Here is a 26,186-nt window from a genome sequence, read left to right on the forward strand (position 1 = left end):
ATCCTATTTTGAAGATATTTACCATGCTCTTCGCATCTGGAGAATGGATCACCAGTTGTTCCAGGTGGACAGCTGCAGAGTGGATTATGATTGATAACTCGGCACTGCGCGCCGATTCCACAGGTTCCAGGACAGGGATCGTTGCATTTGTTCTTATAGCATGCTCTGTTCTGAGGACACTCCGAGTTGACTAAGCACTCGGGTTTGCAATTTGGTGGCGAGCCTAAGAATTTGTCTTGACACGTGCAGACGGCTTGGTCATTGATTTGACGGCAGATGCTGTTAGGTCCACAAGGCGATGGACTGCACGGGTCAACGCGTGGAGTGGGAGCAGTAACTGCAAAAGATGTTTAAAATTTATTTTACATTCTTACACAAAATCATTGATCTTTTTTCTTCCTAATAAGTTAGTACTGATATTTACCTGCTTCAAAAGAGCATCCACTGAACGGATCGCCGACGAATCCTGGTTGGCACGTGCAGGTAGGAATGTGGTTGATCACCGAGCACTGTGCGTTGGTACCGCAAATGCCTGGGCAAGGATCGACACACTTGTTCCTGAGACAAGCTTTGTTGGTTTGGCAGTCGGAGCTGTGAGTACATTCGGGCTGGCATCCTTCATAAGGATTGCCGTGATAGTCGTCAATGCAGGTACAAGAACCAGCATTATCCTTGCGCTGGCATACAGCATTAGAACCACATGGGGATGGTTCGCAAGGGTTGGGTACCGACTCGACGAAGGGCAAGCACTGGACGAAAGGATTGCCGGTGTATCCTCGAGAACATGTGCAGATAGCCGCATGATTAATGACAGAGCATTCGGCGTTCTCTCCGCAAGAACCGACACACGGATCTTGGCATTTTTCATTGATGCAGGCCCTGCTGGAGTGGCAGTCAGGGTTGATAAGACATTCAGGTCTGCAGTTCGGCGGCTGACCGACGTAGTTCTCCAGACAGGAGCAGGATGCTTCGTCGCCAACAGCTTTGCAGATGGATTTTGGTCCACAAGGTGACGGTGAACATGGAGCATTGGGTATCGCTGGTCTTGATGTTGCTGGGATTTCAAAGCAACTCTTGAAAGGATCACCGGTTTGACCTGGCAAACAACTGCAAATGGGCGAGTGGTTGATGACTTCGCAACGCGCGTTCAGACCACAGGAACCGAGACAAGGATCGGTGCACTTGTAGTTGACGCAAGACCTGGTGGCCGAGCACTCCGAGCTAACGACACACTCGGGTCTGCAGGACGGCGGCGTGCCGATGTAGCTGGGGATGCAGGAACAGGCAGCACGTCCATCGGTATTCTTGCAGACGCTGTTCGGTCCGCAAGGCGATGGATTACACGGGTCGGCACTCGGAGGTGGGCCAGTAGGTTTCAAGCGACAGGCTATGAATGGATCGCCCATGTAGTCAGGCGGGCAAGAGCAGACTGGGATGTGATTGATCATATCGCACTGGGCATTCTGGCCACAAGTACCCGGGCAAGGGTTCCTGCACTTGTTTCTGATGCACATCTTGTCTCGTGGACATTCGGAGCTCAGTATACACTCGGGTCGACAGGCCTCGAACGGATTTCCCACGTATTCAGGAAGACACTCGCAATCTCCATTGTTACAGACAGCATTGGGTCCGCAAGGAGATGGGTTGCATGGGTTTGGTGGTGTTGGTGGGCTGCTTGGTACCGGCGAGCACTGTGAGAACGGATCTCCCGTGAATCCTTCGATACACGTGCAAACTGGAATATGATTGAGAACGTGGCACTGAGCGTAAAGTCCACACGATCCGTTGCACGGGTCCTGGCACTTGTTCTGCAGGCAAGCCTGCTCGCTCTTGCACTCGGAGTTTAGAACACATTCTGGTCGACAGTCGGGTGGAATACCGATGTAGTTTGGCAGGCAGGAACAAGCTGGAGTACCGGATATAAGTTGGCAGAGCGAGTTTGGTCCGCAAGGCGATGGGTTGCAGGACGGAGGTCGTTCCGTTGCAATCTCGTCTCTTGGCATGTCCAAGCACTGTGAGAACGGATTGCCGGTGAATCCTGGTGGACAGGTACAGATAGGGCTGTGGTTCTTGACTGTGCATTGAGCCCTCAAGCCGCAGGTGTTGGGGCATGGGTCGGCACATTTGTTGTTTATGCAGGCGAGACTAGGAGCGCATTCCGCACTGACGCGACATTCCGGTCGGCACTGTGGAGGTTCGCCAATGTAGTTAGGCAGGCATGTGCAGACGGGCTGACCGTTAGTCGATCTACACTTGCTGTTCGGTCCACAGGGTGATGGCGAGCATGGATCGGTCGGTGGCGCAGGTGCTGAAACGATAATTTTTATTAGTATGGCATTGCATTTCATTATGCTAAAAAAAAAAATTTGTAGGAATGAAGCATATCAATTCACAACAATGGCTATTTAAAATTCGATAATACTTACTTCTTCCCTCTTCGCAGGCGTAATACGGATCGCCTGTGAAACCGCTGGGGCAAGTACAAGTAGGAATGTGGTTCTGTACAGAGCAGATGGCAAGGACTCCACAAGATCCCGCACAAGGGTCGACGCACTTGAAGCCGGTACAAGCCAGATGCGAGAGACAGTCGTTGTTAGTCTCGCACTCGCGACGACACCCTTGTTGATTGTCGTAGGGATCTCCAAAGAAGTCTGGTTGACAAGCGCAGGCACCAGCACCATTCCTCTCACGGCACTGAGCATTAGGTCCGCATGGATTGGGCACACATGGGTTTGGTGGAGGTTCTTCGGTTGTCGTGATCAGAGGCAACGTGCACTGAATGCTTGGGTCGCCTACATAACCGTCGGGACAGGTGCAGATCGGCTGATGATTGAGGACCGAACAACGGGCGAAATCGCCACAAGCTCCAGGACATGGGTTCTTGCAACGCTGGTTGATGCAGGCTGCAGTACTTGGGCACTCGGAGTTTTGCGTGCACTCGGGTCGGCAGTTTGGTGGTCTACCCATGAAGTTGGCCAAGCACGAGCAGGCTGGCTGCAAGTTGATTTCTCGGCACTGTGAGTTTGGTCCACATGGATTTGGTACACAGGGGTTGCCTCTGGGTGCAGGTGTCGTCACTTCAATCTTCGAACAGATTCGGAAGGGATCTCCGCTGTAGCCGTTGGCGCAGCTGCATATCGGATTGTGATTTAGGACCATGCACTTGGTATTTTGGCCGCAAGTTCCGGGACACGGGTCTGCACATTTGTTGTCTATGCAAGCCTTGTTTTGAGGACACTCAGAGCTACCAGTGCACTCGGGTCGGCAGGTTGGTGGCGTGCCAACGAAGCCGGTCTGGCAAGAGCACACAGCATGGTCGTTGAGAGTTCTACAGTTGCTATTGGGACCACAGGGTGAGGGATCACAGGCATCGATGATTGGCCTTTCGGTGACTCTGCCCTTGGGAACGCAGCCTGTTATAGGATCGCCGGTGTACTCTGGTAGACAGGCGCAGGACGGCGCGTGGTTGATTACACGGCAGCTGGCATTCGAGCCGCAAGTATTTTGACATGGGTTGATGCATTTATTGTTGAGACATGCCAAGGTGCGATCACAGTCGGAATTAGTGACACACTCGGGTCTGCAGCCTGTGTATGGATCGCCAAAGTACTCGGGAATGCAAGTACAGGAACCAACTCCATTTCGCTCATTGCAGACAGCGTTTGCACCGCACGGAGACGGGTTGCAAGGAGTCGGGCGCTCAGTCGTAGTCAGTGTTGTGTAGATCGGTGTGCACTCGCGGAATGGATCACCAGTGTAGCCTTCGTCGCATATGCAGACGGGGTTGTGTTTGACCACGTTGCACATAGTGTTGACCCCACAAGAACCTGGGCAAGGATCGATACAGCGCTCGTTCTGGCAGGCGAGGTTTCCTGGACATTCTTCGTTAATGAGACACTCTGGTCTGCAATTTGGTGCTCTGCCAACGAAGTTAGGCAAACACGAGCATGCTGGAACTCCGTCAACCGCTCGGCATTGCGAGTTAGGTCCGCAGATTGCTGTGGCACATGGATTTTCGTCCGCAGGAGGTAAGTATGGCGGTGGATTCTTTCCTTCGAAAAGAATACAGTTGAATAGTGGATTTCCAGTGTAGCCGTTAGGACAGGTGCAGACAGGGTTGTGATTGATCACTTGACAGTTGGCACCAGCACCGCAAGTCTGCACGCAAGGGTCTCCACAGCGTTGATTGATGCAAGCCCTGTTCTGCGGGCAATCGGCGCTGACCACACATTCTGGTCTGCAACTGGGCGGGGTTCCAATATAGTTCTGTTGACAAGTACAAGCCGCGTGTCCACCAACTTCGCGGCAGTTACTGTATGGTCCGCATGGCGAAGGATTGCAAGGATTCGCCTCAGGTTCAGGAGGTGCTGTGGAATGAATGAATTTTTATAGAAGTGCAACTAACAGCACTCATTGTAATAAAGAGCTCGTCTAAACATTAATACTCACTTGGTGCAGGAATGTGACAAGCATTGAGTGGATCTCCGGTATAGCCTGTCAAACAGCTGCAAGTCGCTTGATGATTGAATACTTGACACTCAGCGTTAAGTCCACAAGCACCCGTACATGGGTTCTTGCATTTGTTGTTGATGCAAGCCTTAGAGTGTGGACAGTCCGTGTTTTGCACGCATTCGGGTCTACAGCTGACGTATGGGTCGCCAACGTAATCGCTCGGACAGGTACAAGAACCAGCGCCATTACGTTCGGTACAAATGGCGTTAACACCACAAGGCGACGGGTTGCAAGGCATGTATGGCATTTCGGTCACAGGAGCTGTAGAAAAATGTTTGTATAAAGTTAGTCTGAGCCTAAGGTATATAAGAATATGCGTTTTGAAGTCAAATTATAATTCTTACCTCTAGCGATGCAGCCAGAGAACGGATCTCCTTCATAGCCTTCGTAGCATTGGCATTCAACACGATGATTATGAACGGAGCATTTAGCGTTTACTCCACAAGATCCAACGCATGGATCAGCGCACTTGTTGTTTTGGCCACAAGCTAAATAACTTGGACAGTCTTGGTCGATCAAGCATTCTGGTCTGCAGTTGGGCGGAGCACCAATCATGCCGCGGTTACAACTACAAACGGCCCTGTCGTCTTGGACTCGACACACGGAGTTCGGTCCACATGGGGATGGTACGCATGGTTCAGGTTTCGTTATAACTAAAAGTTACAAAATTTATCATTAGTGTGCTTACTACGCTGCATCCTTTTATCAGTTCATTTCAATATAATTAAATAATACTCACTTTCTCTAACGCACTGCAAGAACGGATCTCCAGTGAATCCTTTAGGACAACTACAAATCGGGTTGTGGTTGCTGACAATACAATGAGCGTTCAGACCGCACGCGTCACGGCACGGGTCGCTACACTTCTGTTGGATACAAGACAGATGTGGAGAACACTCCGAGCTAACGAGACACTCTGGTCGACAGCTTGGAGGAGATCCTTGGTAACCAGGGCTGCAGGAGCAGACAGCACGATCGCTCTGGACACGGCAGATGCTGTACGGTCCGCAGGGACTCGGAGAGCATGGCTCAGGAAGATTTCCTTCATCTGTGCAATGACAAGCAGTAACGTTAATAATATGTATATTAAAAAAAAAAAAATATATATATATATATATATATATATATATATATTGAGAAAGTACTCGATCAATACATACTTTGTCTCTCTGGAGTACAGGACTGGAAGGGTTCGCCAGTGAAGCCAGGTTGGCAAGAGCAGCTGGGGACGTGGTTGATGACCTCGCAAATGGCGTTAACGCCACAGACACCTTGACAAGGATCGCGGCAATGCTGATTGATACAGGCCAGATTGCTGACACAGTCAGAGTTCATCATGCACTCGGGTCTGCAACCGCTGTAGGGATTACCAATGTACGGTGGAATACAGTTGCACCTTGGCACTCCATCGTGGACGGTGCAGAAGGCATTATTTCCACAGTTGAGGGTGTCGCACGGGTTGACGGGTATAGCTGGCGGCGCTGGCTTTGGTGTACAGCCAACGAAAGCGTCACCTTCGAAACCAGGCTTGCAAGAGCAGTAAGGAGTATGGTTGATGATCGTACACTCGGAGTTGGATCCACAACTGCTCGGGCATGGGTGAACGCACTTGAAAGAGACGCAGGCCATGTCAGTTGGACATTCCTGGCTTATAAGGCATTCAGGCCTGCAGTTAGGCGGCACACCAATGAAGTTGCTCTGGCACGAACAGACCGGTCGACCCATCTTGACTTGACAGACCGAGTGCGGTCCACACGGGCTGGGACTGCACGACGATGGAGCCTCGGGTTCTTCCCTTCCGTCGTCAGTGTAACACTTGAAGAATGGATCACCCAGCTGGCCAGGTGGACAAGTGCATATGGGATTGTGATTGATCACAGAGCAGAGAGCTCCATGTCCGCAAACCGAATTGCAAGGGTTTACGCACTTCATGTTGACGCAAGTCTGAATCTGAAGACAGTCGGAGCTAACCACGCACTCGGGACTGCAGAGCGGCGGAATGCCTCTGAAACCTGGCAGACAAGAGCAGGTTGCGTAGCCCTGATCTGAGAGCGTGCACCTACTGTTAGCACCGCACGGAGATGGGTCGCAAGTGCTTGGCTTGGGAGCTGGTGGTCCATATGGGAATCGCGTGCAGTACTGGAATGGATTTCCTGTGGAATCAGCGTCACAGTAGCACACCGGCGAGTGGTTGATAACATCGCAAGACGCGTCTTTGCCGCAAGCGCCCTCGCATGGGTTGACACACTTGTGGTTAGAGCAAGCTAGGTTCAAACCACAGTCGGAGTTTTGAAGACACTCCAAATGGCAGGCAACATAGGGGTTTCCGTAGTATTCCGGTGCGCACTGGCAGGTGGTAACGCCATTCTGTTCGATGCATCTTGCATTAGCGCCACACTGAGCCAGACTGCATGGATCAGGTTCATCCGCAGCTTGGTAGCAGCCTCTGTAGGGATCTCCGTTGAGTCCCAGTGGGCAGCTGCATACTGGAGTGTGATGAACTACTCGGCAATGAGCGTTTTCGCCGCACGAACCAAGGCAAGGATCGGCGCATTTCCAGCCGATGCAAGCGCGATCGAATGGACAGTCAGCATTGCAAAGACACTCTGGTCTGCAGAAAGGATTGTGCAGGTTGTCTGGATAGTTGCAGGTTCCACACATAGCAACGGTTCCGGTGAAATCTGTGCAGCTATTGTAATCTCCGCAAGGTGATGGTTTGCACGGTCTTGTGACATTTCGGCCATCGGTAGTGATATGCGCTGTTGGAAATATTTATAGAAAAAAAAAAAAATATTAACACATGCTTTAAATTTAGTGATTCTAATTTAAAAGTATATGAAGTACTTACGTTTCGGTGTACATCTGATAAAAGGATTTCCAAAGTAGTTGTCGTTACATTCGCAAGTTGGCGTGTGATAAGCGCATTTGCAGTGTGCGTTAACACCACAAACAGTGCCGAGTGAACAGGGGTTGATGCACTTGTAGTCCAAGCAAGCCATGTCGCTCGGGCAATCGGAATTGGTAGAGCATTCCTGTCTGCAGCCGGTCTGTGGATCGCCCTGGAAGTCCGGCAGACACGAGCAGACGGCTCGGCTACCGATGACCTGGCAGAGGGTATTATGTCCACATGGACTAGGTACACATGGATTCTTCGAGCTATCCGGTGGTGGTCCATAGGGCTCAGAGCACCTGTAGAGCGGATTACCCTCGAGACCTTCAGGACAGCTACAGAGCGGTCGATGTTCCTCGACGTGACAGTCGGCGTTGATACCGCAAGCGCCGACACAGGCGTCCTGGCATCTGTACGCCATGCAGGCCTGATTAGAAGAGCATTCATCGTCATGCAGACACTCCGGCCTATCGCATCCGTTCGGACTGGATGGGTCGCCTGAGGTGCCTGGGTGGCATTCGCAAAGAGCTTGATTATCAGGAGTGATCTTGCACTCGGCATTGTGGCCGCACGGATTTGGACTGCAAGGCGATCTTGGTGGCTCGTGACAACCTTGGTAAGCATCTCCGTAATATCCGTACTTGCAGTAGCAATGCTCTTGGTTATCGGAAACGTAGCAGTCGGCATTCACGCCGCATGGTCCAGGTTGACATAGTCCCACTCCCACAGCTGCAAAATAAATGTGTCGGTATTTTATCATTCTAATTCAATATTTATTTATAGGTCAATCTATGGTTTAATAAAAGCAATACATACCATTACAGCTCTTGTAAGGATTACCAGCTGTTCCAGCAGGACAGTAGCAGGGCGGTGTTCTGTAGGAGTCGCAAACGGCGTTTTCTCCACAGACATTCGGTTCGCAGGGGTTGGTCTGAGGAATGCATCCTCTGATCGTGTTGGGACTCTCGACGTATCCGGGTTGACACGTACACTTGGAGAACCCGTTGTCCAAGACAGTACAATGAGTATTGGGTCCACAGGGCGACGGGTCGCACGGACTGTTCTTGAGTTCACAGGGTGTATGTGGTGGTTGACCCTCGTAACCTGGCAAGCAGAAGCAGGTCACCTGACCGTCGACCACTCGGCAGCCAGAGTTGAAACCGCACGGATTGTGTTGGCACTGGTCACCTTCGGGGACTAAGCGAAAGGCAAATTCGTTCAATTACTTCCTATCAATTCTAAATACATTTAAAAATAGGCGAAAGGATGGGAATAACGTACTGCATTGTTCAAACGGATTTCCGGTCAATCCCTTGGGACAGAAGCAGATTGGGCTTCCATTGTCGACCTCGCAGAGAGCGTTCAGACCGCAAGGGCTCGGCGTGCACGGGCTGTGAGAAACTTCGTAGCAGGCAATCTGTGGTCTGCCTTCGTATCCTTCTGGACACCTGCAGCGGGCTTGATGGTTTTCAACGTAGCACTCGGCGTTGTCACCGCAGCTGTCTTCGGAGCAGACGTGAATGCAACGTCTGTTCAGACGGTCGCACAACTTGTTCGGTGGGCAGTCTTCGTTATATTGGCACACATTCTTTGGTGATTCAACTGAAACAAAACAAATAAAATGTTCAAGCTGCAAAAGGCAATATTGCAGAAGCAGCGCCGTCAGTTTATAATTCAGCGCATACCTGGAGAACAAGCGGAGAATCCATTTCCATGGTAGCCGTCCTCGCAGCTGCAGTCAGTTCCGTGGTTGGTGTTGATGCAAACAGCGTGAGCTGTGCAGGGGTTTTTCAGTTTGCAGGGCTCCTGGCAGCTGCGGTCGACGCAGACCTGGCTCAGCGGGCAGTCCCAGTCGCTTGTGCAACCCACTAGAGGAAGACAGTGAGAAAGCCCATATAGCCCCGAGAAAGTGTGCAGGAGACGAATTTTCGTGTGTAAGTGTGACGACGAGATAAACCGAGTCGAGAGGTATGTATAGTATAACTTCGTTTATGTATACAAAGCGCTACGCGAATTTCACACGAAAACATGATCGGAATGTATAATATATATGTTTGATTCAGAGAAAATCATCAGATCGGTGCTGTTTTGAATTTGGAAAAAGAGAGGCGTCGTAATGTATACAAAATTCAAACGTGCGATAAAACTCATCTAAATTGGTGCTCTGGATCGCCAGAGACGATATAGGTCTATTATACAACTCTCGTTTTTATGTACAATATTTACAGATTGGCAGGCAACAATTTTGTCTGACGGTGTATTTATTTCTCGTTCAACGAAAACAGTGCTTCGTGTGCGTGATGAGTCGTACGAACCTTTGACGCAGGTCTTCTGGATCGGGTCGCACTCGGTTCCGCTGGGACAGTAGGGACAGCCTGTGCTGTTGCGTTCGGTCACTGCATTCGTTAAATACAAACATTTGTTATCGAATTGTGTGACAATTATTCTACGCCAACGAAATATAAATGTCCGACTGCACGTCGAAGTTACTACTGATTTGCTCTTACGAATCTACTTTTGAAAAGTCTTTTCTTGTTCGAAAAACTCACCTTTGAAGCACACGGCTCGATGATGCTCGACAATGCATTCGTCGGAGTATTCACAAGGGCTGCCGATCGTGCAAGGGTTCAGACATTGTTGGTTTATGCAAGCCAGTTGTGCTGGACACGCCTCGTCGGACGTACATTTCACATCTAGTAATAAAATTGTTATTAAGCACGGGGTTCTTAATTCAATCATAGTTTTGTTTTGACATCAAACGCGTCTTGCTTGATAAACTCGATAAGTTGAAATACACTTTGATATCAAAATTTGATTGATTATTCAGCGCGATAAAAAAAATCGAAATCAGTTTATGATTTTTTATTGTTAAAATTTTAAATTTAAAAATTTGTTTATGTCGTTAAAAATGTTTTTTTTTTTCATTTTGTTAGTTAGGTATATTAATTATAAAAGCTGAAGTGATTGCATCTAAACATACAGTTATACGCACGCTGACGTGTTTACAATCAGTACGTGCTTCATTGACGTTCACTAAGAAGCAAGCGATGCACTACTAAAATATATGTACAATGTGTTAGTGAAAGCGAAAACTGTTAATGTAATATACAAATAAATATAAGCATGCAGGCGTGTTAATGGTTACGAGTAGCAGTAGAAAACTGCTATTCTTACTAGTGCAACAGAAAGCATATTTACAATTTATTCACAACAATGCAGAGAAATGCAGAAAGACTACTACGGCTGTACACTCTCCAGAATCATATAATAGGCCTCCGAGTATCACAGTGAGGCAAAAAGAGTGTATATACATAAAGACTATGTACAAAACGAGGTGCTTCTTATATGCTTCGTAAATCATGGTCTTATTTACAAGGAACGATTTCTTAAAATTACCTCCGATTTTTACACGCGAAGGGCTTCTTTCGGAGACTAGAAACGAGGAAGGATGCTGTTGAGTTAGAGTAAATAAACGAGACCCAAAGTTCAGAGTCGGAGTGCGCGACTCGTCGACAAAATAAAACAAAAATGAAAAAAAGGAGTCGAGAGTCACGCGCCGACATTAAACTTTGGAATGATTACGCTTGGCTACAAAAACAAAAAGTCTACGTCACTATACATCGCATGCCAGGCATGACACAAAGTTGATTAGCTGTCTAAAAGACACGTCTATTAGAATATCACAGCAGAGACAGATGTAACGGAAAAAATCATCCAGTACAGCGGAGAATGTATGTGTATGCTGTCAAAACACTAGTACAGGGATCTCAGGACTAAGTACACGTGAACGATTGATCTAAAGTGTCTCCGGTGTGTTACTGAATAATCGTTGTATCTGTATGTGTGTTGTAATCGTTGGCTCGCTGGATATCGTAGGTAAAGTTTGAAAGGTATAAGTTGTATAGGTAAATAGCATTACGTAAAGATCTAATAAAATAAACAACAATAACTATATAAAGACAGAACCCCAGACGACAAAGTATAGCACTTATATTATTACACTAGATAAAACGCATTTACTACAGAACGTAACTTAGGCACAATAAACATAGGTATAGTAAAAATTACATTATTGCTATCTAGACTAGACCGATACTCTAATACTACTCCCGAATGACTGCGACGATTTTCATCTCCGTCAACGAAATTCACTCAGATATGTAATACAACCATATTAATAAGAGAGTGAAAATCTAGGTGGATGAATTCGCAGTCGTTCAATTATAAATACCAGTAGAAGGGTTCTAATGCTTACGGCAAACAACAGAAGTATACTGTGGAAGGGAAGTATGCTAAAAGTACGTATACAACAGAGCCGACACACGCGGTAAACAAGAGTATACAGTAATGCACAGCAGCGCAGATAGGGAGTACAAACATTAACAACAGTAGTAGATCATAGCACTGAGACAAACAAGAGTAATGAAAAAAAAAAAAAAAAAAAAAAAAAAAAAAATCATAAAACACAGTACAAGAGTATGCTGAAAGTATAATAAAAATAGGGCTGTAAGGCGAGAGCTGCATAGTAAAAAGAGAAAAGTAAAGATTGATGGCGGAGATAATTGCGCTGACGGTTTGTTTGTTTGCGATGGTCATTACCTTTCAAGCATCCGTACTTAGTGTCGGACACGAAGCCGGGGGGACAGAACTTGCAGATGGGTTTGTGCTCCTCGACGTAGCAGGGGGCGTCCGCAGGACAGGCCGCTTGGGCGCAAGGGTCGATGCACCGGTAGTTCCGGCAGGCGAGCTCGGCCGAGCAGCCGTTGTCGCGCAGGCAGATGGACAGCGACGGATTGCAGTTGCGAATGCAGACGCAGACGGGCTTGTGGTCGAGGACCTCGCAGCTCTTGTCCTGGGGACAGGGCGAGACGGCGCGGGCCGTGCACGGGTTCTGGCACTTGCCGTTGACGCAGGCCGCGTTGGACGGGCAGTCAAAGTCGCGCCGGCAGGTCGGCGTGTCCGGGGCGCAGGCCAGCTCGCCGAGCTCGTTCAGGACGAAGCCGTGCTTGCAGACGCACATGGGCTGGTGGTTGCGCACCTGGCAGCGTTTGTTCACCTCGCAGCTGTGCTTGAAGTCGGCGCAGGGATCGCGACACTCGCGGGTCTGCGAGTGGCAGGCGAGTCCGGCCGAGCAGTCGTGGTCGGAGCTGCAGCTGCTGGGCTGGCTGGGCCGTGGAACGATCGAGTCGCATCTTGGATCTGGGTTGCAGGCCGTCTGCGGCATGCCGATGTAGCACTGCGGACACGAGCAGCGGGGCTTGTGCAGCACGACGCGGCAGAGAGCGTTGATGCCGCAGGCGCCGCGCAGAGTGCACGGGTCCAGGCACTGAGCGTTAATGCAGGCTTTCTCGTTCGGGCACTCGGAGTCGCTGGTGCATTCTTGTTCTTCGTTTTCCACATTATACAATCGTTTCATCCATTTCGTTGATTTCGGTTTATCGATGCGTTATTTCCAGTTCGACGTTCGTTGTTCGTTTCGATTTGCAATCAGTTCGTGGTGGTGGTGGTGGTGGTGGTGGTTTGCGGGTGTGGGGAATTTCGTGGGAGATAAAAAAAAAGAATAAAAGCATTTATAAGAACTGTGAAAAGAAACGTTCTCACGAGTCAACGGTAAACCACATGCTTTGTTCGAGAGAAGATCTGTGCGTTATTTACCGAGAGAAGTTTATAGCAAGATCTCGCACTATCGAAAACTCTGAGTATAGATATACACGTAAATTTAGCCAGCCGGGTGCAAACGTTCTGCACGTGACCAAAGGGGACTCTACATCTTGTCCGAATTGCGTGAGAAGCATATCAAGTGCAGAGCGCTTTTTGCCGGCCGTTGCCCAACTTAAGAAGTAAAACAATTGTAAGCAGCGATATTTACATTGAAGCCCCCACAGATTTTATAGACATAAAAGAAGTATATAAACAATGAGCTGCAGTATAAATATATATATATATATATATATATATATATATATATATATATATATATATATATATATATATATATTCCAGCAGTTTTTCAAGCATGGGTATATGAGAATGTTCCTTTTGCAGTTCCCAATCTGTGTGCGTATAAAAAATTCATCTCATCGTACAGCCTAATAATCGACAGCAGTTTCTTCGTGTGGCACTGAGTGTATTTCGTGTACCTCATTGCAAAAGTTAGAAAAAAATAACAGATTGGATACTGAAATAAACATTCTACATATGTGGTTATAATGTGTGAAACGAGTATGAGCGTGTTCTGTTTAGATTGGACTATGTACAATACACATTTCTATTTATGTGAAATCAGCAATGATATATGCCTAGAAATCTTCTTTGAAACATATATGTACAAATGTTGAGACACGACACTCTGCTGGTGAGCAGAAGGTGCGAAAGTATATATATCATATATCGTGCAGAACACTAGCTTTAGCTCCGCTCCAATCACATCTGTCTCTCATTGTTAACGACTCACTGGATTAATTGTATTATAAACGCATTATTATTTGTTCTATAGAGAGTATTATGGCAAGGTCCTACTTGAGACAATACATGGTTATTTTCTCTACAGAGCATGTTTTTGGCTTTTTCGTTCAGTATTTGCTTGGATATATTTATCTTTCGATCTATATTCAATTCGCTAGTCACAATTGCTGTACACATGGAAGTTAATCTAATGTCGCACGACGCCAGCGAGGAGTTAGTAGGTCGAAATGCCTTACCTGTCGTGCACTCGACGTCCGGTGATCCGGTCGTACCCGGAGGACATCTGCACACGAATAACGTGCCGTCGCGTATGCACTCTGCGTTCTTACCGCAGCCGACTGTTCGACAATCTGGTGCGGCTCTTTCTGGTTTACCTGAATAACGAATTTGCAAAATTTTAACACTCTAAATTTTCACTACATCGATAAGAAAGAAGAAAGCGACAGGAGATCTCTAGAATGACAACTTTTTCATCTGTAAGCATCGTCAAGTTACTAATGCTACAGTACGTACAGGCATGATGAGGGTCTCCAGACGGATAGTTAGGTGGGCAATAACACTGAGATTGGTTCTGATAAACGCGGCAGAAGGCGTTCAATCCGCACTGTACGTCTTTGCAGACGTCGCAAGCGCATCCTTGATAACCATCTCCACTGCATCCAGGTTCGCAGATACACTCAAAACCGTTAGTGCTTTCTCTGCATTTCGCATTTGGACCACATGGCCTTCTCAGACATTCGTCTCCACCTAGATTAAATACATTACGCTGGTTTACGTGATTCAAAATGTAGAACTACCTACCTTGATTAGAAAATTCATAAAAAAATCCTACCTTTCTTGCAGTTGACCTTGGGATTGCCGAAATGTCCAGGCGGGCAAGAGCATTGAGCTTTACGGTTGACAACACGGCATTGAGCATTGAAGCCGCACACGCCATGCTGCAGACAGGGGTTAGTACAAACTCCGGATTCGCTACAATGTTTATTGGACTCGCAGTCATCGTCGTGATGACACTCGAGTTGGTAGCACTCTTTGCTGGGTTCGCCCTGGAAACCGTCGGGGCACAGACATACTGCCCGATGATTTGATATTCTGCACAGAGCATTGATACCGCAAGGGGATTGGCCAGATAGGCAAGGGTCAGTGCACTGTCCGTTTGTGCAGGACAGAATGGCAGGGCAGTCGGAGTGACTTCGGCAACCGACCAGGCACAATCCACCATCGCAAGTGTAACCCTAAAGTCAAGCAAAGCGAATAAACGTAAAACATTTGATCACTTCTTGATTTTTGAAAATTTGTAAGCACCGATTTTAATCTTACCTTAGGACATTCGTTGTTGATGTCACACTTGATACGACACTTTCCTTCGTGGCATTGTTCTCCGCAAGAGCAATGTTCTTGCGCTTGGCAGCTGTTAACGCAAAAGCCAGTCTCATCGCACTCGCAGCCTCCATCGCACGGAATCATTGTCTTTGTGCAGCTTATAAGAGCATTGCCGTAGTAATTCGGAGGGCAACTGCACTGAGCCGCGTGGTTGATGACTCGGCAGCCTGCACATTCACCGCAAGTTCTGCCACCTTCGCATGGATCTGAAAAATCAAATTGCTTGTTAGTCGGCTATCTAGGAAAAAATTAGTTTTTATAACTGAGTTTTTATAACTGAAGAAACCTCTCCACATACTTTTGCATTTGTTGCCGATACAAGATTCGTCGTTAGGGCAAGAGTTATCGCTGCGACATCCGATGTCGCACATTCGGTTCTGGCAGATTTGATTCGAGGAGCACTCGGCGTCGCTGTTGCAGATGGCTTTGCACAGACCGCCGTCGCACCGCTCGTCATTCAGGCAGTTGGCGTCGCTACGACACGTTGTGTAACAAGATCTGCCGTAGCACGATTGTCCGGGTATGCATTCGGAGTCAGTGGAGCAGGGCAGGAACGACTGCCTGCATCCGTACGCTGGGTCGCCGATCAGCGGCACTGGACAACTGCACTGCTTGACGTGATTGCTGACGGAACATAGAGCGTTCGTTCCACAGGCATTCGGAAGCGAGCATAAGTCCGTGCACTGGTTGTTGGAGCAGCCGAAGTTGTCTTGACACTCGATGTCAGATCGGCATCCGCTCGAGCAGACTAGCCCCTCGCAAATTTCACCGCTTCGGCAGTCCTCGTCTTGCCTACATAGAGCCTTGCACACTCCGGCAGAATCGCAGCGTTCGTTGCTCAGACAGTTGGAGTTCGAAGAGCAGACCGGTCTGCAGATTCCGCTGATGCAAGCGTTACCAGGAGAACAATCTCTGTTGGCCAGGCAGCTTGGTCCTGGTGCTCTTAAGCAGGCGACCTTCGCAGTTGGGTTGGGTATGAATCCGAGTGTGCAGGAGCAAGTAGCTCGTTGATTCGTGACCGAGCACTTGGCGTTTGGTCCACAAGGAGTGACTTCGCAAGGATTGACGCATTTATTCGAGACGCAAGCCTCGTTGGCATTGCAGTCTTCGTCGCCACCACAGCCGGCTGTGCAGATATTCTCGAGGCAGATGTCGCCGAGGAAGCAATCGTTGTTGACTTTGCAGGTCAGCAGGCAGTTGCCGCGCATGCATTTCTCGTTGAAGGCACACTCGGTGTCGCTGACGCAAGTTGGTAGGCAAACGTTGTGACGGCAAGTGTTGCCCTCGTTGCAATCGTTTGTGCTGCTGCAGGAGACTGGCACTAAACATAGAACAGTTATACACGTTTTATTTTTCTGAAATAATATAATGATTCTTGTGATGTTAAAGATAAGGCTGTATACTTACATCTAACGCATTCGACCTCAGAGTTTCCGGTAAAGTTAGGCGGGCAACTGCAGTGTTTCATGTGATTTCTGACTTGGCAATAAGCGTTGATTCCACAAGCAGCTCTCATTTTGCATGGATCTAAGCATTCTCCATTCGAGCAAACGTCTGATAAGTTGCATTCATCGTCGGATGTACATGGAGCTGTAAAGAGATTTTACATTTAATATAAAACCGATTATAAGAAATTTATACAAATAAATTACGAAAAAGAATATTAGCAATATACTTACGTCTGCAGATACTTTCGTAGCAGTTTCCAACGCATTCAGCGGATGAGGTACAATGTTTTGGTTTCGGTCTGCAACCAACGATCAAGTCGTTAGCATCGCCATCGTAATCTGATCTGCACTGGCAATGTCCAACGTGATTGTCAGCGACGCAATCAGAGTTCGGTCCGCATTGCAAGTTAGCGCAGACATCTAAAGCAAGAAAAAGAGTAATTTATAATTTATTGCTTCAAGAACAAATGATAAACAATAACGTTTCTTATGATAGTAATTGGATCTTACCGAAACATTTTGGTAGGTTGTTGACGTTAACGCATTTGGCAGAAGTTGGACAGTCTTCGTCGATCGAGCACTCTCCGGGAGTTTGACAACCACTGTTGTAAGGATCTCCAACTGTTCCCGGTTGACAGTTACATTTATAGCTACCACGGTGATTTTCGCATGTAGCTCCTGGAGCGCAAGGCGATTCAGCGCAATGATCGATCATCTGACAGCCGATCGTGGCTTCTCCCGTGTAGCCTGGTTGACAACTGCACACTTGTGCGTGATGTTTGGTCGAGCAAATGGCATTGTGTCCGCAAGGATTGTGTGCGAGACAAGCAATTCTACATATGTGATGATCGCAGATCTTTTCCTCGGAACAGTCATCGTGGGACGTACATTCGATAGGTTGGCAACCGATTTTGTCATTGTTGGCATCGCCGAAGAATCCTTTCTTACAAGAGCAGTGTGCAACGTGATTATCTGCTCTACATTCGGCGTTTCTTCCACACAGAATGGAGTCGCACGCCTTCTGGCACTGTGCTTGGCCTACGTTGTTGTTGATGCATTTCTCATCGATGTCACAGTCGTTATCTGAAAGACAGCGCAGCTCTTGTACGCAAATGTTGTTCAAGCAATACTGGAATTCGGGGCAGCTCGAGTTGTGTCTGCAAGTCGGTTGACACAAGCCCTTGATACACAGTTGGTCTCCGATACAGTCTCTGGTACTTGTACATAACGCCGTACAAATACCACCGTTGCAAGACGATCCAGTTGGACATTGATGATCTGCTTTGCAATACTGAACGGGTGTACATCCGAGATTCGGGTCTCCGGTACCACCAGGTTGGCAGGTGCATACGTAGCTATGATTGAGTGGCGAGCAGTCGGCTCCGATTCCGCAAGCGTTTGGAACGGAGCATGGGTCGACGCACTTATGATCGTAGCAAGCGCTCGAGGGCTCGCACTCGCTGTGGTGGTTGCACTCGTACTGGATACACTCGACGAGTGGATCTCCGGAGGTCTGTCCAGGACATTTGCAGATCGGAACATGGTCGCGCATTTGACACTCAGCGTTGCGACCACACGTGCCCGCAATTGAGCATGGGTCGCGGCAAGTATTGTCTAAGCAGGACGCGGTGTTAGGGCAATCAGAGTCAGTAAAGCAGTCACCGGGCTGTTTGCAACCCAGTTTAAATGGATCGCCAACCAAGCCACGTGGGCAAGTACACGTGTACGAGCCTTCGTTGTTTTGACAGCTAGAATTAAAAGGAAAACGTTCAAGACCATGATTCAATCGTAAACAATGGTTTTTAAAGAGATGTAGTGTTCGACTTACATAGCTGTTGTGTGGCAAGGTTTCTGTAGACATTCATTGATGTCAACGCACGTGTCTCCAAGAAGATTGTATCCTTCGTAACATTTACACACAGCTTCGTGATTCGTTGCAATACAGTTTCCGTATCCACAATTTATTTGATTGCAAGGACCTAGAAGAAAATTTCACGTTAACATGACGCAAAAGATTGAGAGGTCTTTATTATAGAACGATATAAATTCCGATCCTTACTTGCACACTTGTTGGTATCGATGTTGCAATATTTATCTCCAGGGCAGTCATTGTTCGATTGACATTCAACTTTGAAGCAGCCAGATGCATCACCGATATAACCAGGTTGACACTGGCATGCGGCGGCGTGATCTATAACTGAGCAAATGGCATTCGCTCCGCAATCGGCGAAAGAGCAAGGATCCGTGCAACTGTGCTTGATACATGCTTGAGTTTCAGGACAGTCGTAATCAACGTTACACTGGCTAGGCGTAGAGCATCCAGCGCCAACCGGATCACCGGCAGTGCCTTGTGGACAGACGCATCGGTAGCTTCCGCGAATGTTTATGCACTTCGCAGATGGATGACACGGTTGATCTTCGCATTCGTCGATATCTAGGCACTTCTCGGGGCCAGCGATGAAGCCTTGTGCACACCTGCACTTGTTGTTAATGCAGACTTCATCGGCATTGCAGCCAGCATCAGAGGTACAGCCAGTTTCGCAGTTTCCGTCGATACAAAGTTCACCAGGTAAGCAATTGCTGTCACCATAGCAGATCTTGTAGCAGAACCCGTTGTTACAGCGCTCGCCCTGGGCACAATTGCTCTGTTCTTTACACTGGCACTGGCACTGTCCGGAAATACAAGAATGTTGGTTCGGACAGTCCAGAGAAGTTTTACAAGAACTGGGTACTCTGACACAGCCTTGCTGAGCTGTTGGATTACCCTGGAAGCCCAACGGGCAACTGCAAGTCGTGGAGTGGTCAATGCAATTGCAAACTGCATTCGGACCGCATACGTTTTCCTTTTTACAGGGATCTAGAGCAAAAAATTATTGTATTATACAGGAATTGCTCAGGATCGTAAATAGTAAAGATACTGAAAAAAGTAAAGGTACCTTGACATTTGTTGTTGATGCAGGATTCGGATGAAGCACAGTCTCTACTGCTTCGACATCCCAGTACGCAAATATTATTAGAACAAGCTTGATCTTTTTGACATTGACTGTGGCTTATGCAAGACACAACGCATTTTTTGTCTATGCACTTCTCTCCGTCGGAGCAATCGGATGCCGATCGACACACAGCTAAAACAATATGATTTGTTATTGTTCTGAAAAGTTTGGCTACTGCTTATATTGTAGAATATAAACAAGTAAGATTCGAAATTGCTATGATTTTGTTAATATTAATAACTCAGTTACTACGCGAGATTTTTAATCGACGGTGGTATTAACAAAATAATAGAACTCTACGAAGAGTTATGACTAGTGCGTATAACAACTTAAGTGAAGGAATGTATTAAAAAAATATTTGAAATCATATCCTTGATATGACTATTATTAAAATATATTAGTTGGATTGACTCTTGATCGTGATATCTCAGAATGGAGTGCAGTCTGTAATCGTTCCATCACGTTTTAGTACAAATTTTAGTGTTCGATAATAAATAAATAAAAATCGGATATACTTCACCTTGAATTCTCATACAGACTAGGCTACAACAACTCGGAATGAAAGAAAAAAAGAAATACGGAAATCAACACCTACCTCTGCACTGTCCATCGAGGCAAACACTGTCTTCGCAATCAGAATCAATAGCGCACTTGCTGGTTTGTCTGACGCAGCCGTCCTCCAGGCCCTTGGTAGAGGGCACGAATCTACGCATACACTTGCAGAGTGGCTCGCCATTTACGATCTCGCAAAGGGCGTTAGGTCCACACGCGTTCTCGCAGGGATTCACGCACCTGCGCGCCTGGCAAATCGAGTGCACTGGGCAGTCCTTGTTCGAGGTGCAGTGGCCCTCGAGCTGGCAGCCCTTGCCTCCCGCGTAAGGATCGCCTACGTGGTTAGGTGGACACTGGCAGATTGGGCTGGCCGAAGCGCCGGCCACGCAGACAGCCGACGGATGGCAGGGATTAGGCTGACAGGTATGGAGCGCTGTACACTCGATGTCGGCAACGGGATTCGGCTTGAAGCCCGGTGGGCACTGGCAGATAGCCTTGTGGTCGTCAGCGATGCAGACGGCGTTGAGACCGCAGGCATTTTTATCACAAGCCTCGTAGCAGGTGTGCTTCTGCAGGTTGCAGAGCTGCGTCGGCGGACAGTCGATGTTGTAGACGCAGGGTACCGTCTGGCAGCCCTTGCTCGCGTCGTTCGGGTCGCCGGCATAAAGTCCGGGTGGGCATTCGCAGTTGGCCACGTGGTTACGCACAACACAGAGAGCGTTCGGCCCGCAGTTGAGGAAGTTACAGACTGGCTGACAAGACAGCGCGCCACTGCTGGTAGACTTACAGGTCTCGGTTTCGGGGCAGTCGGTGTCGCTGACGCACTGGTCCTTGCGCGCGCTCTGGCAGCCGTAGCGGTCGTTCGGATTGCCGCTGAAGCCGGGCAGACATTCGCATCGCGCCTGGTGGTCGCTAGCCACGCACTGCGAGTTGGCCGTGCAGGTAAAGCTCTCGCAGATGGGCGCGCACTTCAGAACGCCGAGGTCGTCAGGTTTACAGGCCGCTGTTGCGGGACAGTCGGCATCGTGAATACAGTCGGGTACGGAAGGTTTCTCGCAGGAGGAAGACACTGGGTTCCACTCGTAGTTGTCTTGGCACTTGCAGGCCGCGCGACCGCTCGGTTCGGCCTCGCACTTCTGGTGTGCTCCGCAGGCAACAGCGCTGCAGGGGTTTACGCACTCCCTGAGCCCATGAGCTGCTCCTGGGACGCAGAAGTAGCCCGGTTCGCACTCGCTGTCGTCGCGGCATGAGATGTCGTTCGCAGACTTGCCGGGCTGGCATCCCTCGACTAGGTTGCTCGGGTCTCCGGAGAAACCGTCGACGCAGAGACAGGATGACACGTGGTTCTGCGTAACGCAGAGGGCATTAGGGCCGCATTGGAGTTTACTGCAGCCGTCGAGGCACTTTCGCGTGCCCTTGCCCAGTTGGAAACAAATCTGCTGGGGCTCACAGTCGAGGTCGTTCGAGCAGTGGCCCTTTTGCTGACAGCCACGGCGGAGATCGTTAGGATTGCCGCTGTAGCCGGGCGGGCAGACGCACGCGCCGTCCTGACAGACGGAGCGCGGGCCGCACTTGACGTTGGTGCACTTGTCGACGCACTTGCCGCTCACGCAGCTGTAGTCCAGAGGACAAGGAAGCTCTTGACTGCAGGGACAGGTGTCCGGATCTTTGCACGCGCCGAGTTCCACGCGCTGACAGCTCACGAACGGATTGCCGAAGTAACCGTCTTTGCAACGGCAATCGTAGTTGCCGATCGTGTTAATACACACTGCATTGTTGCCGCATGCGTTTCCGTTACACTCGTTAATGTCTATAATTTATGGGGGACAGAGAAAAATTACGTTTGATTAGTCAGGTTTCTTGGGCTTGCTTAGTGGGAGCCCGTGTACTGTTCGGAGGCGAGGAAACGAACTACTGGGTTATAGAGGGTTAGTATTCGTGGACTAGCTCACACAACGGCGATATGTGCTCGTTCGGAACAGTTATTTTACTGGTTGACTTAAAACTACGGTATAATGCACATTGGGTTAAAAAAGCTGGTTATGTGAAAAATAAATATTCCAAACTGTGCACACTCTGGCGAAAGATTTCGTAAAAACAACAACTAATGCGGCATCGTCCCCACTCATACCCCCTCGGAGCAGTTCGTTTGCGCGCTTCCGAGCGTTGTCAGGGTTAGCGTATTAAAAGTAGCGAATGTCAATTCAACGAAATTAGGGTTTGCAATTAAACACTCGGTTACTAAGCGAGAAGAAGAAGAAGCAGTCTTAGTCGACGTCTTAGTCGGATTAGTATACTTGCCGTAACACTGAATGTATGGGTTTCCCGCATAACCTGCTGGGCAAACGCATTCGACTGCGTTGGGACCTGCGCTGCACTGGGCGCCGATGCCGCAGTGAGCTCCCGAGCAGTCGGACTTCTCTTGGATGCCGCAGCCCAGGTAGGGATTACCGCTCGTGCCGGGATTGCAGACGCACTTGGACTCCGTGGCACCGTACTCGCAGTGAGCGTTCGTGCCGCATGCGGGCTCGCATTTCGGTGGTTGGATCGCTGCGAGGGGAATTCAGGGAGAGCAGATTGTTAGAGCTGTTATTGGGTTCAACGCACTGTCGGTCTTCTGCCAGTGCTGAAGGTTCACTTGAGAGAAAGATATACTCGACCGGCGAGGTACTTACGTGGCATGCAGAGGAAATCGGGGTTTCCGATGAAGTAGGGGTTGCAGACGCACTTGTTGGTCTGAGGGTCGCACATGGCACCGATACCGCAGACGACGCCTTCACAGCGCCGCTTGCAGCGGCCACCGATGCAAACGCTGGGTTCGGCGCAAGGAACGTCGGGTGAACAGACGTCAGGCACACACTGGCCACCCGGGAAGGGGTTGCCCATGAAGCCCTCGATACACTTGCAGGTCGGTCCGTCGTAGCTGACAATACACTGGGCACCAGCGCCGCACACGTATCCATCGCATTCTGCGAGCATCAAAATTTTATAAATATCCGTCCAATAGAAAAATAATGAAGCTTGAATCGAGCACGCGAAAATAATGACCACTCGTAATATGAGGTCAAGCGCTATGAGGCAACCGCAGCTAAACTCGAGAGAGACTCTGTAGCAGGTCGATCGAAATCGCGTACAGAACACACAATTAGAAAATAAAAAAAGTTCAAAGGCAATTCTATTGTCCGGGGTGTAACGCACGGCGAGAGTAAGATTGACGCTACCGTCGGGTGCTCGAAGTCAAAATAAAAGTTCAACTCACGGGACACGCATTCATTGTTCTGAGCCTCGGTGAAGCCGATCACGCAACGACACCAGGCTGCGTGCTTGTCGGGCTCGCAGTAGGCGTTGGGTCCGCAGGGCACGTCGTCGCAGGGATTGACGCAGCTGCCCTGTACGCAGGCGAGGTAGTTGTCGCAGTCGTCGTTCGCCGAGCACTCCTGCTTGGCCATGGGTCCACCTCCGCCGACGCAGCCCGAGCCGTAGGGGTCGCCGGAGCTACCGCGAGGGCACTCGCACACGTGGCCACCCTTGGTGTTAAAGCAGTAGGCGCCTCGAGCGCACGGGTTGTTCGCGCACTCGTTGACGTCGGTGCAGCCGTGTTGCGGGTCGCCCTCGTAGCCCGCTTGGCACATGCACTTGGGCGGGTCGGTCGGTGTGCACTTTGCGTTCATTCCGCATGGGAAGCGGTCGCACGGATCTAATGAAAGCCGAGTTTGAGATTGAAGAGGTGGCACATAAGTTATCGGTAGTAGCCGGAAGATACTTACTTTTGCAGAGATTTCCGTCGTAGGGATCGGTGTAGAAAGGCGGTGGACAGATGCACTCCCCGGGTTGAACGCACTTCTCGTTGGCTCTGCACTCGTTGTCGTGCGTGCATCTCTTCTGCGCCGGCGAGCAGAGTCCGTTGTACGGATCCCCGCCGTAGCCGTGGGGACAGACGCACTGGTAGGATCCCGGCTGGTTGATGCACTCGGCGCCGTAGCCGCAGACCTGTCGTCCCTCCGTGCACTCGTTGACGTCCTCGCAGACCCCGTCGGGCCTGGTGCTGTAGCCCTTGGGACAGGCGCAGTAGCTGACGCCGCCGGCGATCTTGATGCACTCGGCTCCCTGCGGGCACTTCTCTCCCTTCGAGCAGTCCGCCAGGATGCACTTGCCGTCGACGATCTTGTAGGGCGGCTGGCACTGGCACTCGATGCTGTTGCACTCCTCGCAGAGCGAGAAGGGGTTGCCGTTGAAGCCCGGCGGGCACTGGCACTCGTAGCTGCCGGGCAGGTTCTTGCAGATGGCGTTGACGCCGCAGGCGGGCCTGTCGCGGGACTCGAGGCACTCGTTGGCGTCGCGGCACTTGCCGCTCTCGGCGTCGCGCGTGTAGCCCCGCTGGCAGATGCAGACGCTGCTGCCGACGAACTCGTCTTTGACGCACTGCTCGCCCCGGGGACAGGGGGTGTTGGGTCCGCAGACGTGGGGCAGCCGAGACTGCTCGCAGCCGGCGTCGTAGGGGTCGCCGATCATGCCGCTCGGGCACTGGCAGGAGAACGAGCCCGCCTCGTTGTTGCAGACGGCGCCCGCTGGGCACGGGTTGATCACGCACTCGTCGATGTCGCGGCAGCCGTCCTTCGCGCCGGGACGGCCCGTGAAACCGGCCTTGCAGAGGCAGCTCGCCACGTCGTTCAGCAGCATGCAGTGGGCGTTCGGTCCGCACGACAGGTCTTCGCAGGGATCTGAGGAAAGAGCGGAGCGTCATTCTCGAGGTACTTACACGACTGACTTTCCTTCCTGAATCAGCGCAACAACTCACGTCTGCAGTCGTTGCCGACGTTGGGCTCGGGGCACAGGCAGCGCTTCTGGGCGTCGCAGACGGCGTTGCCGGGGCAGTCGGCGTCGGCGTCGCAGGTGACGATGCCGACGCACTTGGTGTAGGGGTCGGGGTCGGGCACCGTGTCCTCTGGACAAGAGCAAGAGTACGAGCCGTCCGTGTTCGTACAGGTCGCTCCGTGTCCGCAGGCGTCGGCTCGGGCGCACTCGTTGACGTCGAGGCACTGCTTGAAGGCGTTGCCCGAGTAGCCGGACTTGCACTGGCAGCCGAAGCTGCCGGGGCCGTTGGTGCAGACGGCGTTCCGGCCGCAGCGGCCCGAGGGTCCGTTGATCACCGGGTCGCACTCGTTGATGTCGACGCAGCCCGCCGCGATGTCGCTCGGGTTGAACGTCCAGCCGTCCTCGCAGATGCAGTAGGCCTCTTGGCCGTCCGCCTTGCAGTAGGCGTGCTCGCTGCACGTCACCTCGTCGCACGGTGCTGAGTAGAGAGGACGAGCTTAGAGGATTCGTTGTCGCGAGATAATTAGATTATTTACCTGGACGATCGCAATGATCATTACCTTTGCACGGAACGTGTGGCGGGGTGCCGATGAATCCAGCCTCGCAGTCGCACCTGAATCCGCCCTTGGTATTCGTACAGATGGCGGCCGGTCCGCAGGGGCTCGTCGTACACTCGTTCAAGTCTTCGCAGATCGCGCCGACGGCCTTGAAGCCGTCCTTGCAGAAGCACTGGCCCTCGATGCACTCGGCGTCGTTGACGCAGTCGAAGTTCGACTTGCACAAAGTCGTAACGTCCGTCTGCGACACATTGTGATTATTGTTACGATTATAAGCCCATCGAGTGGGAAGATCGAGAGCGAGGACTTACCTGATCACAAGCAACTTTAGGACTAGGGTTGGCGCTGTAGCCAGGAGGACAGTCACACGTGTAACCGGGCTCGGTGTTCCTGCACACCGCGTTCGAGCCGCAGGGACTTTCGTAGGCGGTGCATTCGTCGATATCTTGAAAATCAAAGCAGCGTTACCACGGACTCCCGGGCAGCGAGACGCTCTACTACATGTGCTCTACTCTACTTTCAAGGGCGCCACAAGGCATATTCGTGCAATTGATTGTATGTGAAGCGATTG

General features: G+C 50.1%; 1 protein-coding gene across 1 annotated transcript in view; it reads right to left on the bottom strand.

Annotated features, from left to right (window-relative positions):
* The window catches only part of LOC100116128, a 71,411-nt gene extending 45,257 nt beyond the window's left edge, over nt 1–26,154 (bottom strand). The window contains 32 exon segments of the mRNA XM_032597509.1: nt 23–337; nt 425–2,308; nt 2,427–4,367; nt 4,450–4,773; nt 4,857–5,165; nt 5,252–5,560; nt 5,673–7,271; nt 7,361–8,131; nt 8,219–8,599; nt 8,684–9,004; nt 9,088–9,270; nt 9,718–9,798; nt 9,952–10,095; nt 14,104–14,241; nt 14,700–15,102; nt 15,188–15,456; nt 15,549–16,571; nt 16,658–16,840; nt 16,930–17,118; nt 17,209–18,446; nt 18,527–18,677; nt 18,758–19,555; nt 19,635–19,823; nt 20,287–22,053; nt 22,545–22,793; nt 22,919–23,212; nt 23,503–23,940; nt 24,011–24,964; nt 25,042–25,536; nt 25,595–25,856; nt 25,927–26,060; nt 26,133–26,154. Coding sequence (XP_032453400.1) covers nt 23–337; nt 425–2,308; nt 2,427–4,367; nt 4,450–4,773; nt 4,857–5,165; nt 5,252–5,560; nt 5,673–7,271; nt 7,361–8,131; nt 8,219–8,599; nt 8,684–9,004; nt 9,088–9,270; nt 9,718–9,798; nt 9,952–10,095; nt 14,104–14,241; nt 14,700–15,102; nt 15,188–15,456; nt 15,549–16,571; nt 16,658–16,840; nt 16,930–17,118; nt 17,209–18,446; nt 18,527–18,677; nt 18,758–19,555; nt 19,635–19,823; nt 20,287–22,053; nt 22,545–22,793; nt 22,919–23,212; nt 23,503–23,940; nt 24,011–24,964; nt 25,042–25,536; nt 25,595–25,856; nt 25,927–26,060; nt 26,133–26,154 — 17,758 coding nt within the window.
* Nucleotides 26,155–26,186: the final 32 nt, after the last annotated feature.

Source organism: Nasonia vitripennis, chromosome 2 (assembly GCF_009193385.2).
Source record: "Nasonia vitripennis strain AsymCx chromosome 2, Nvit_psr_1.1, whole genome shotgun sequence".
Taxonomy (NCBI): Eukaryota; Metazoa; Arthropoda; class Insecta; order Hymenoptera; family Pteromalidae; genus Nasonia; species Nasonia vitripennis.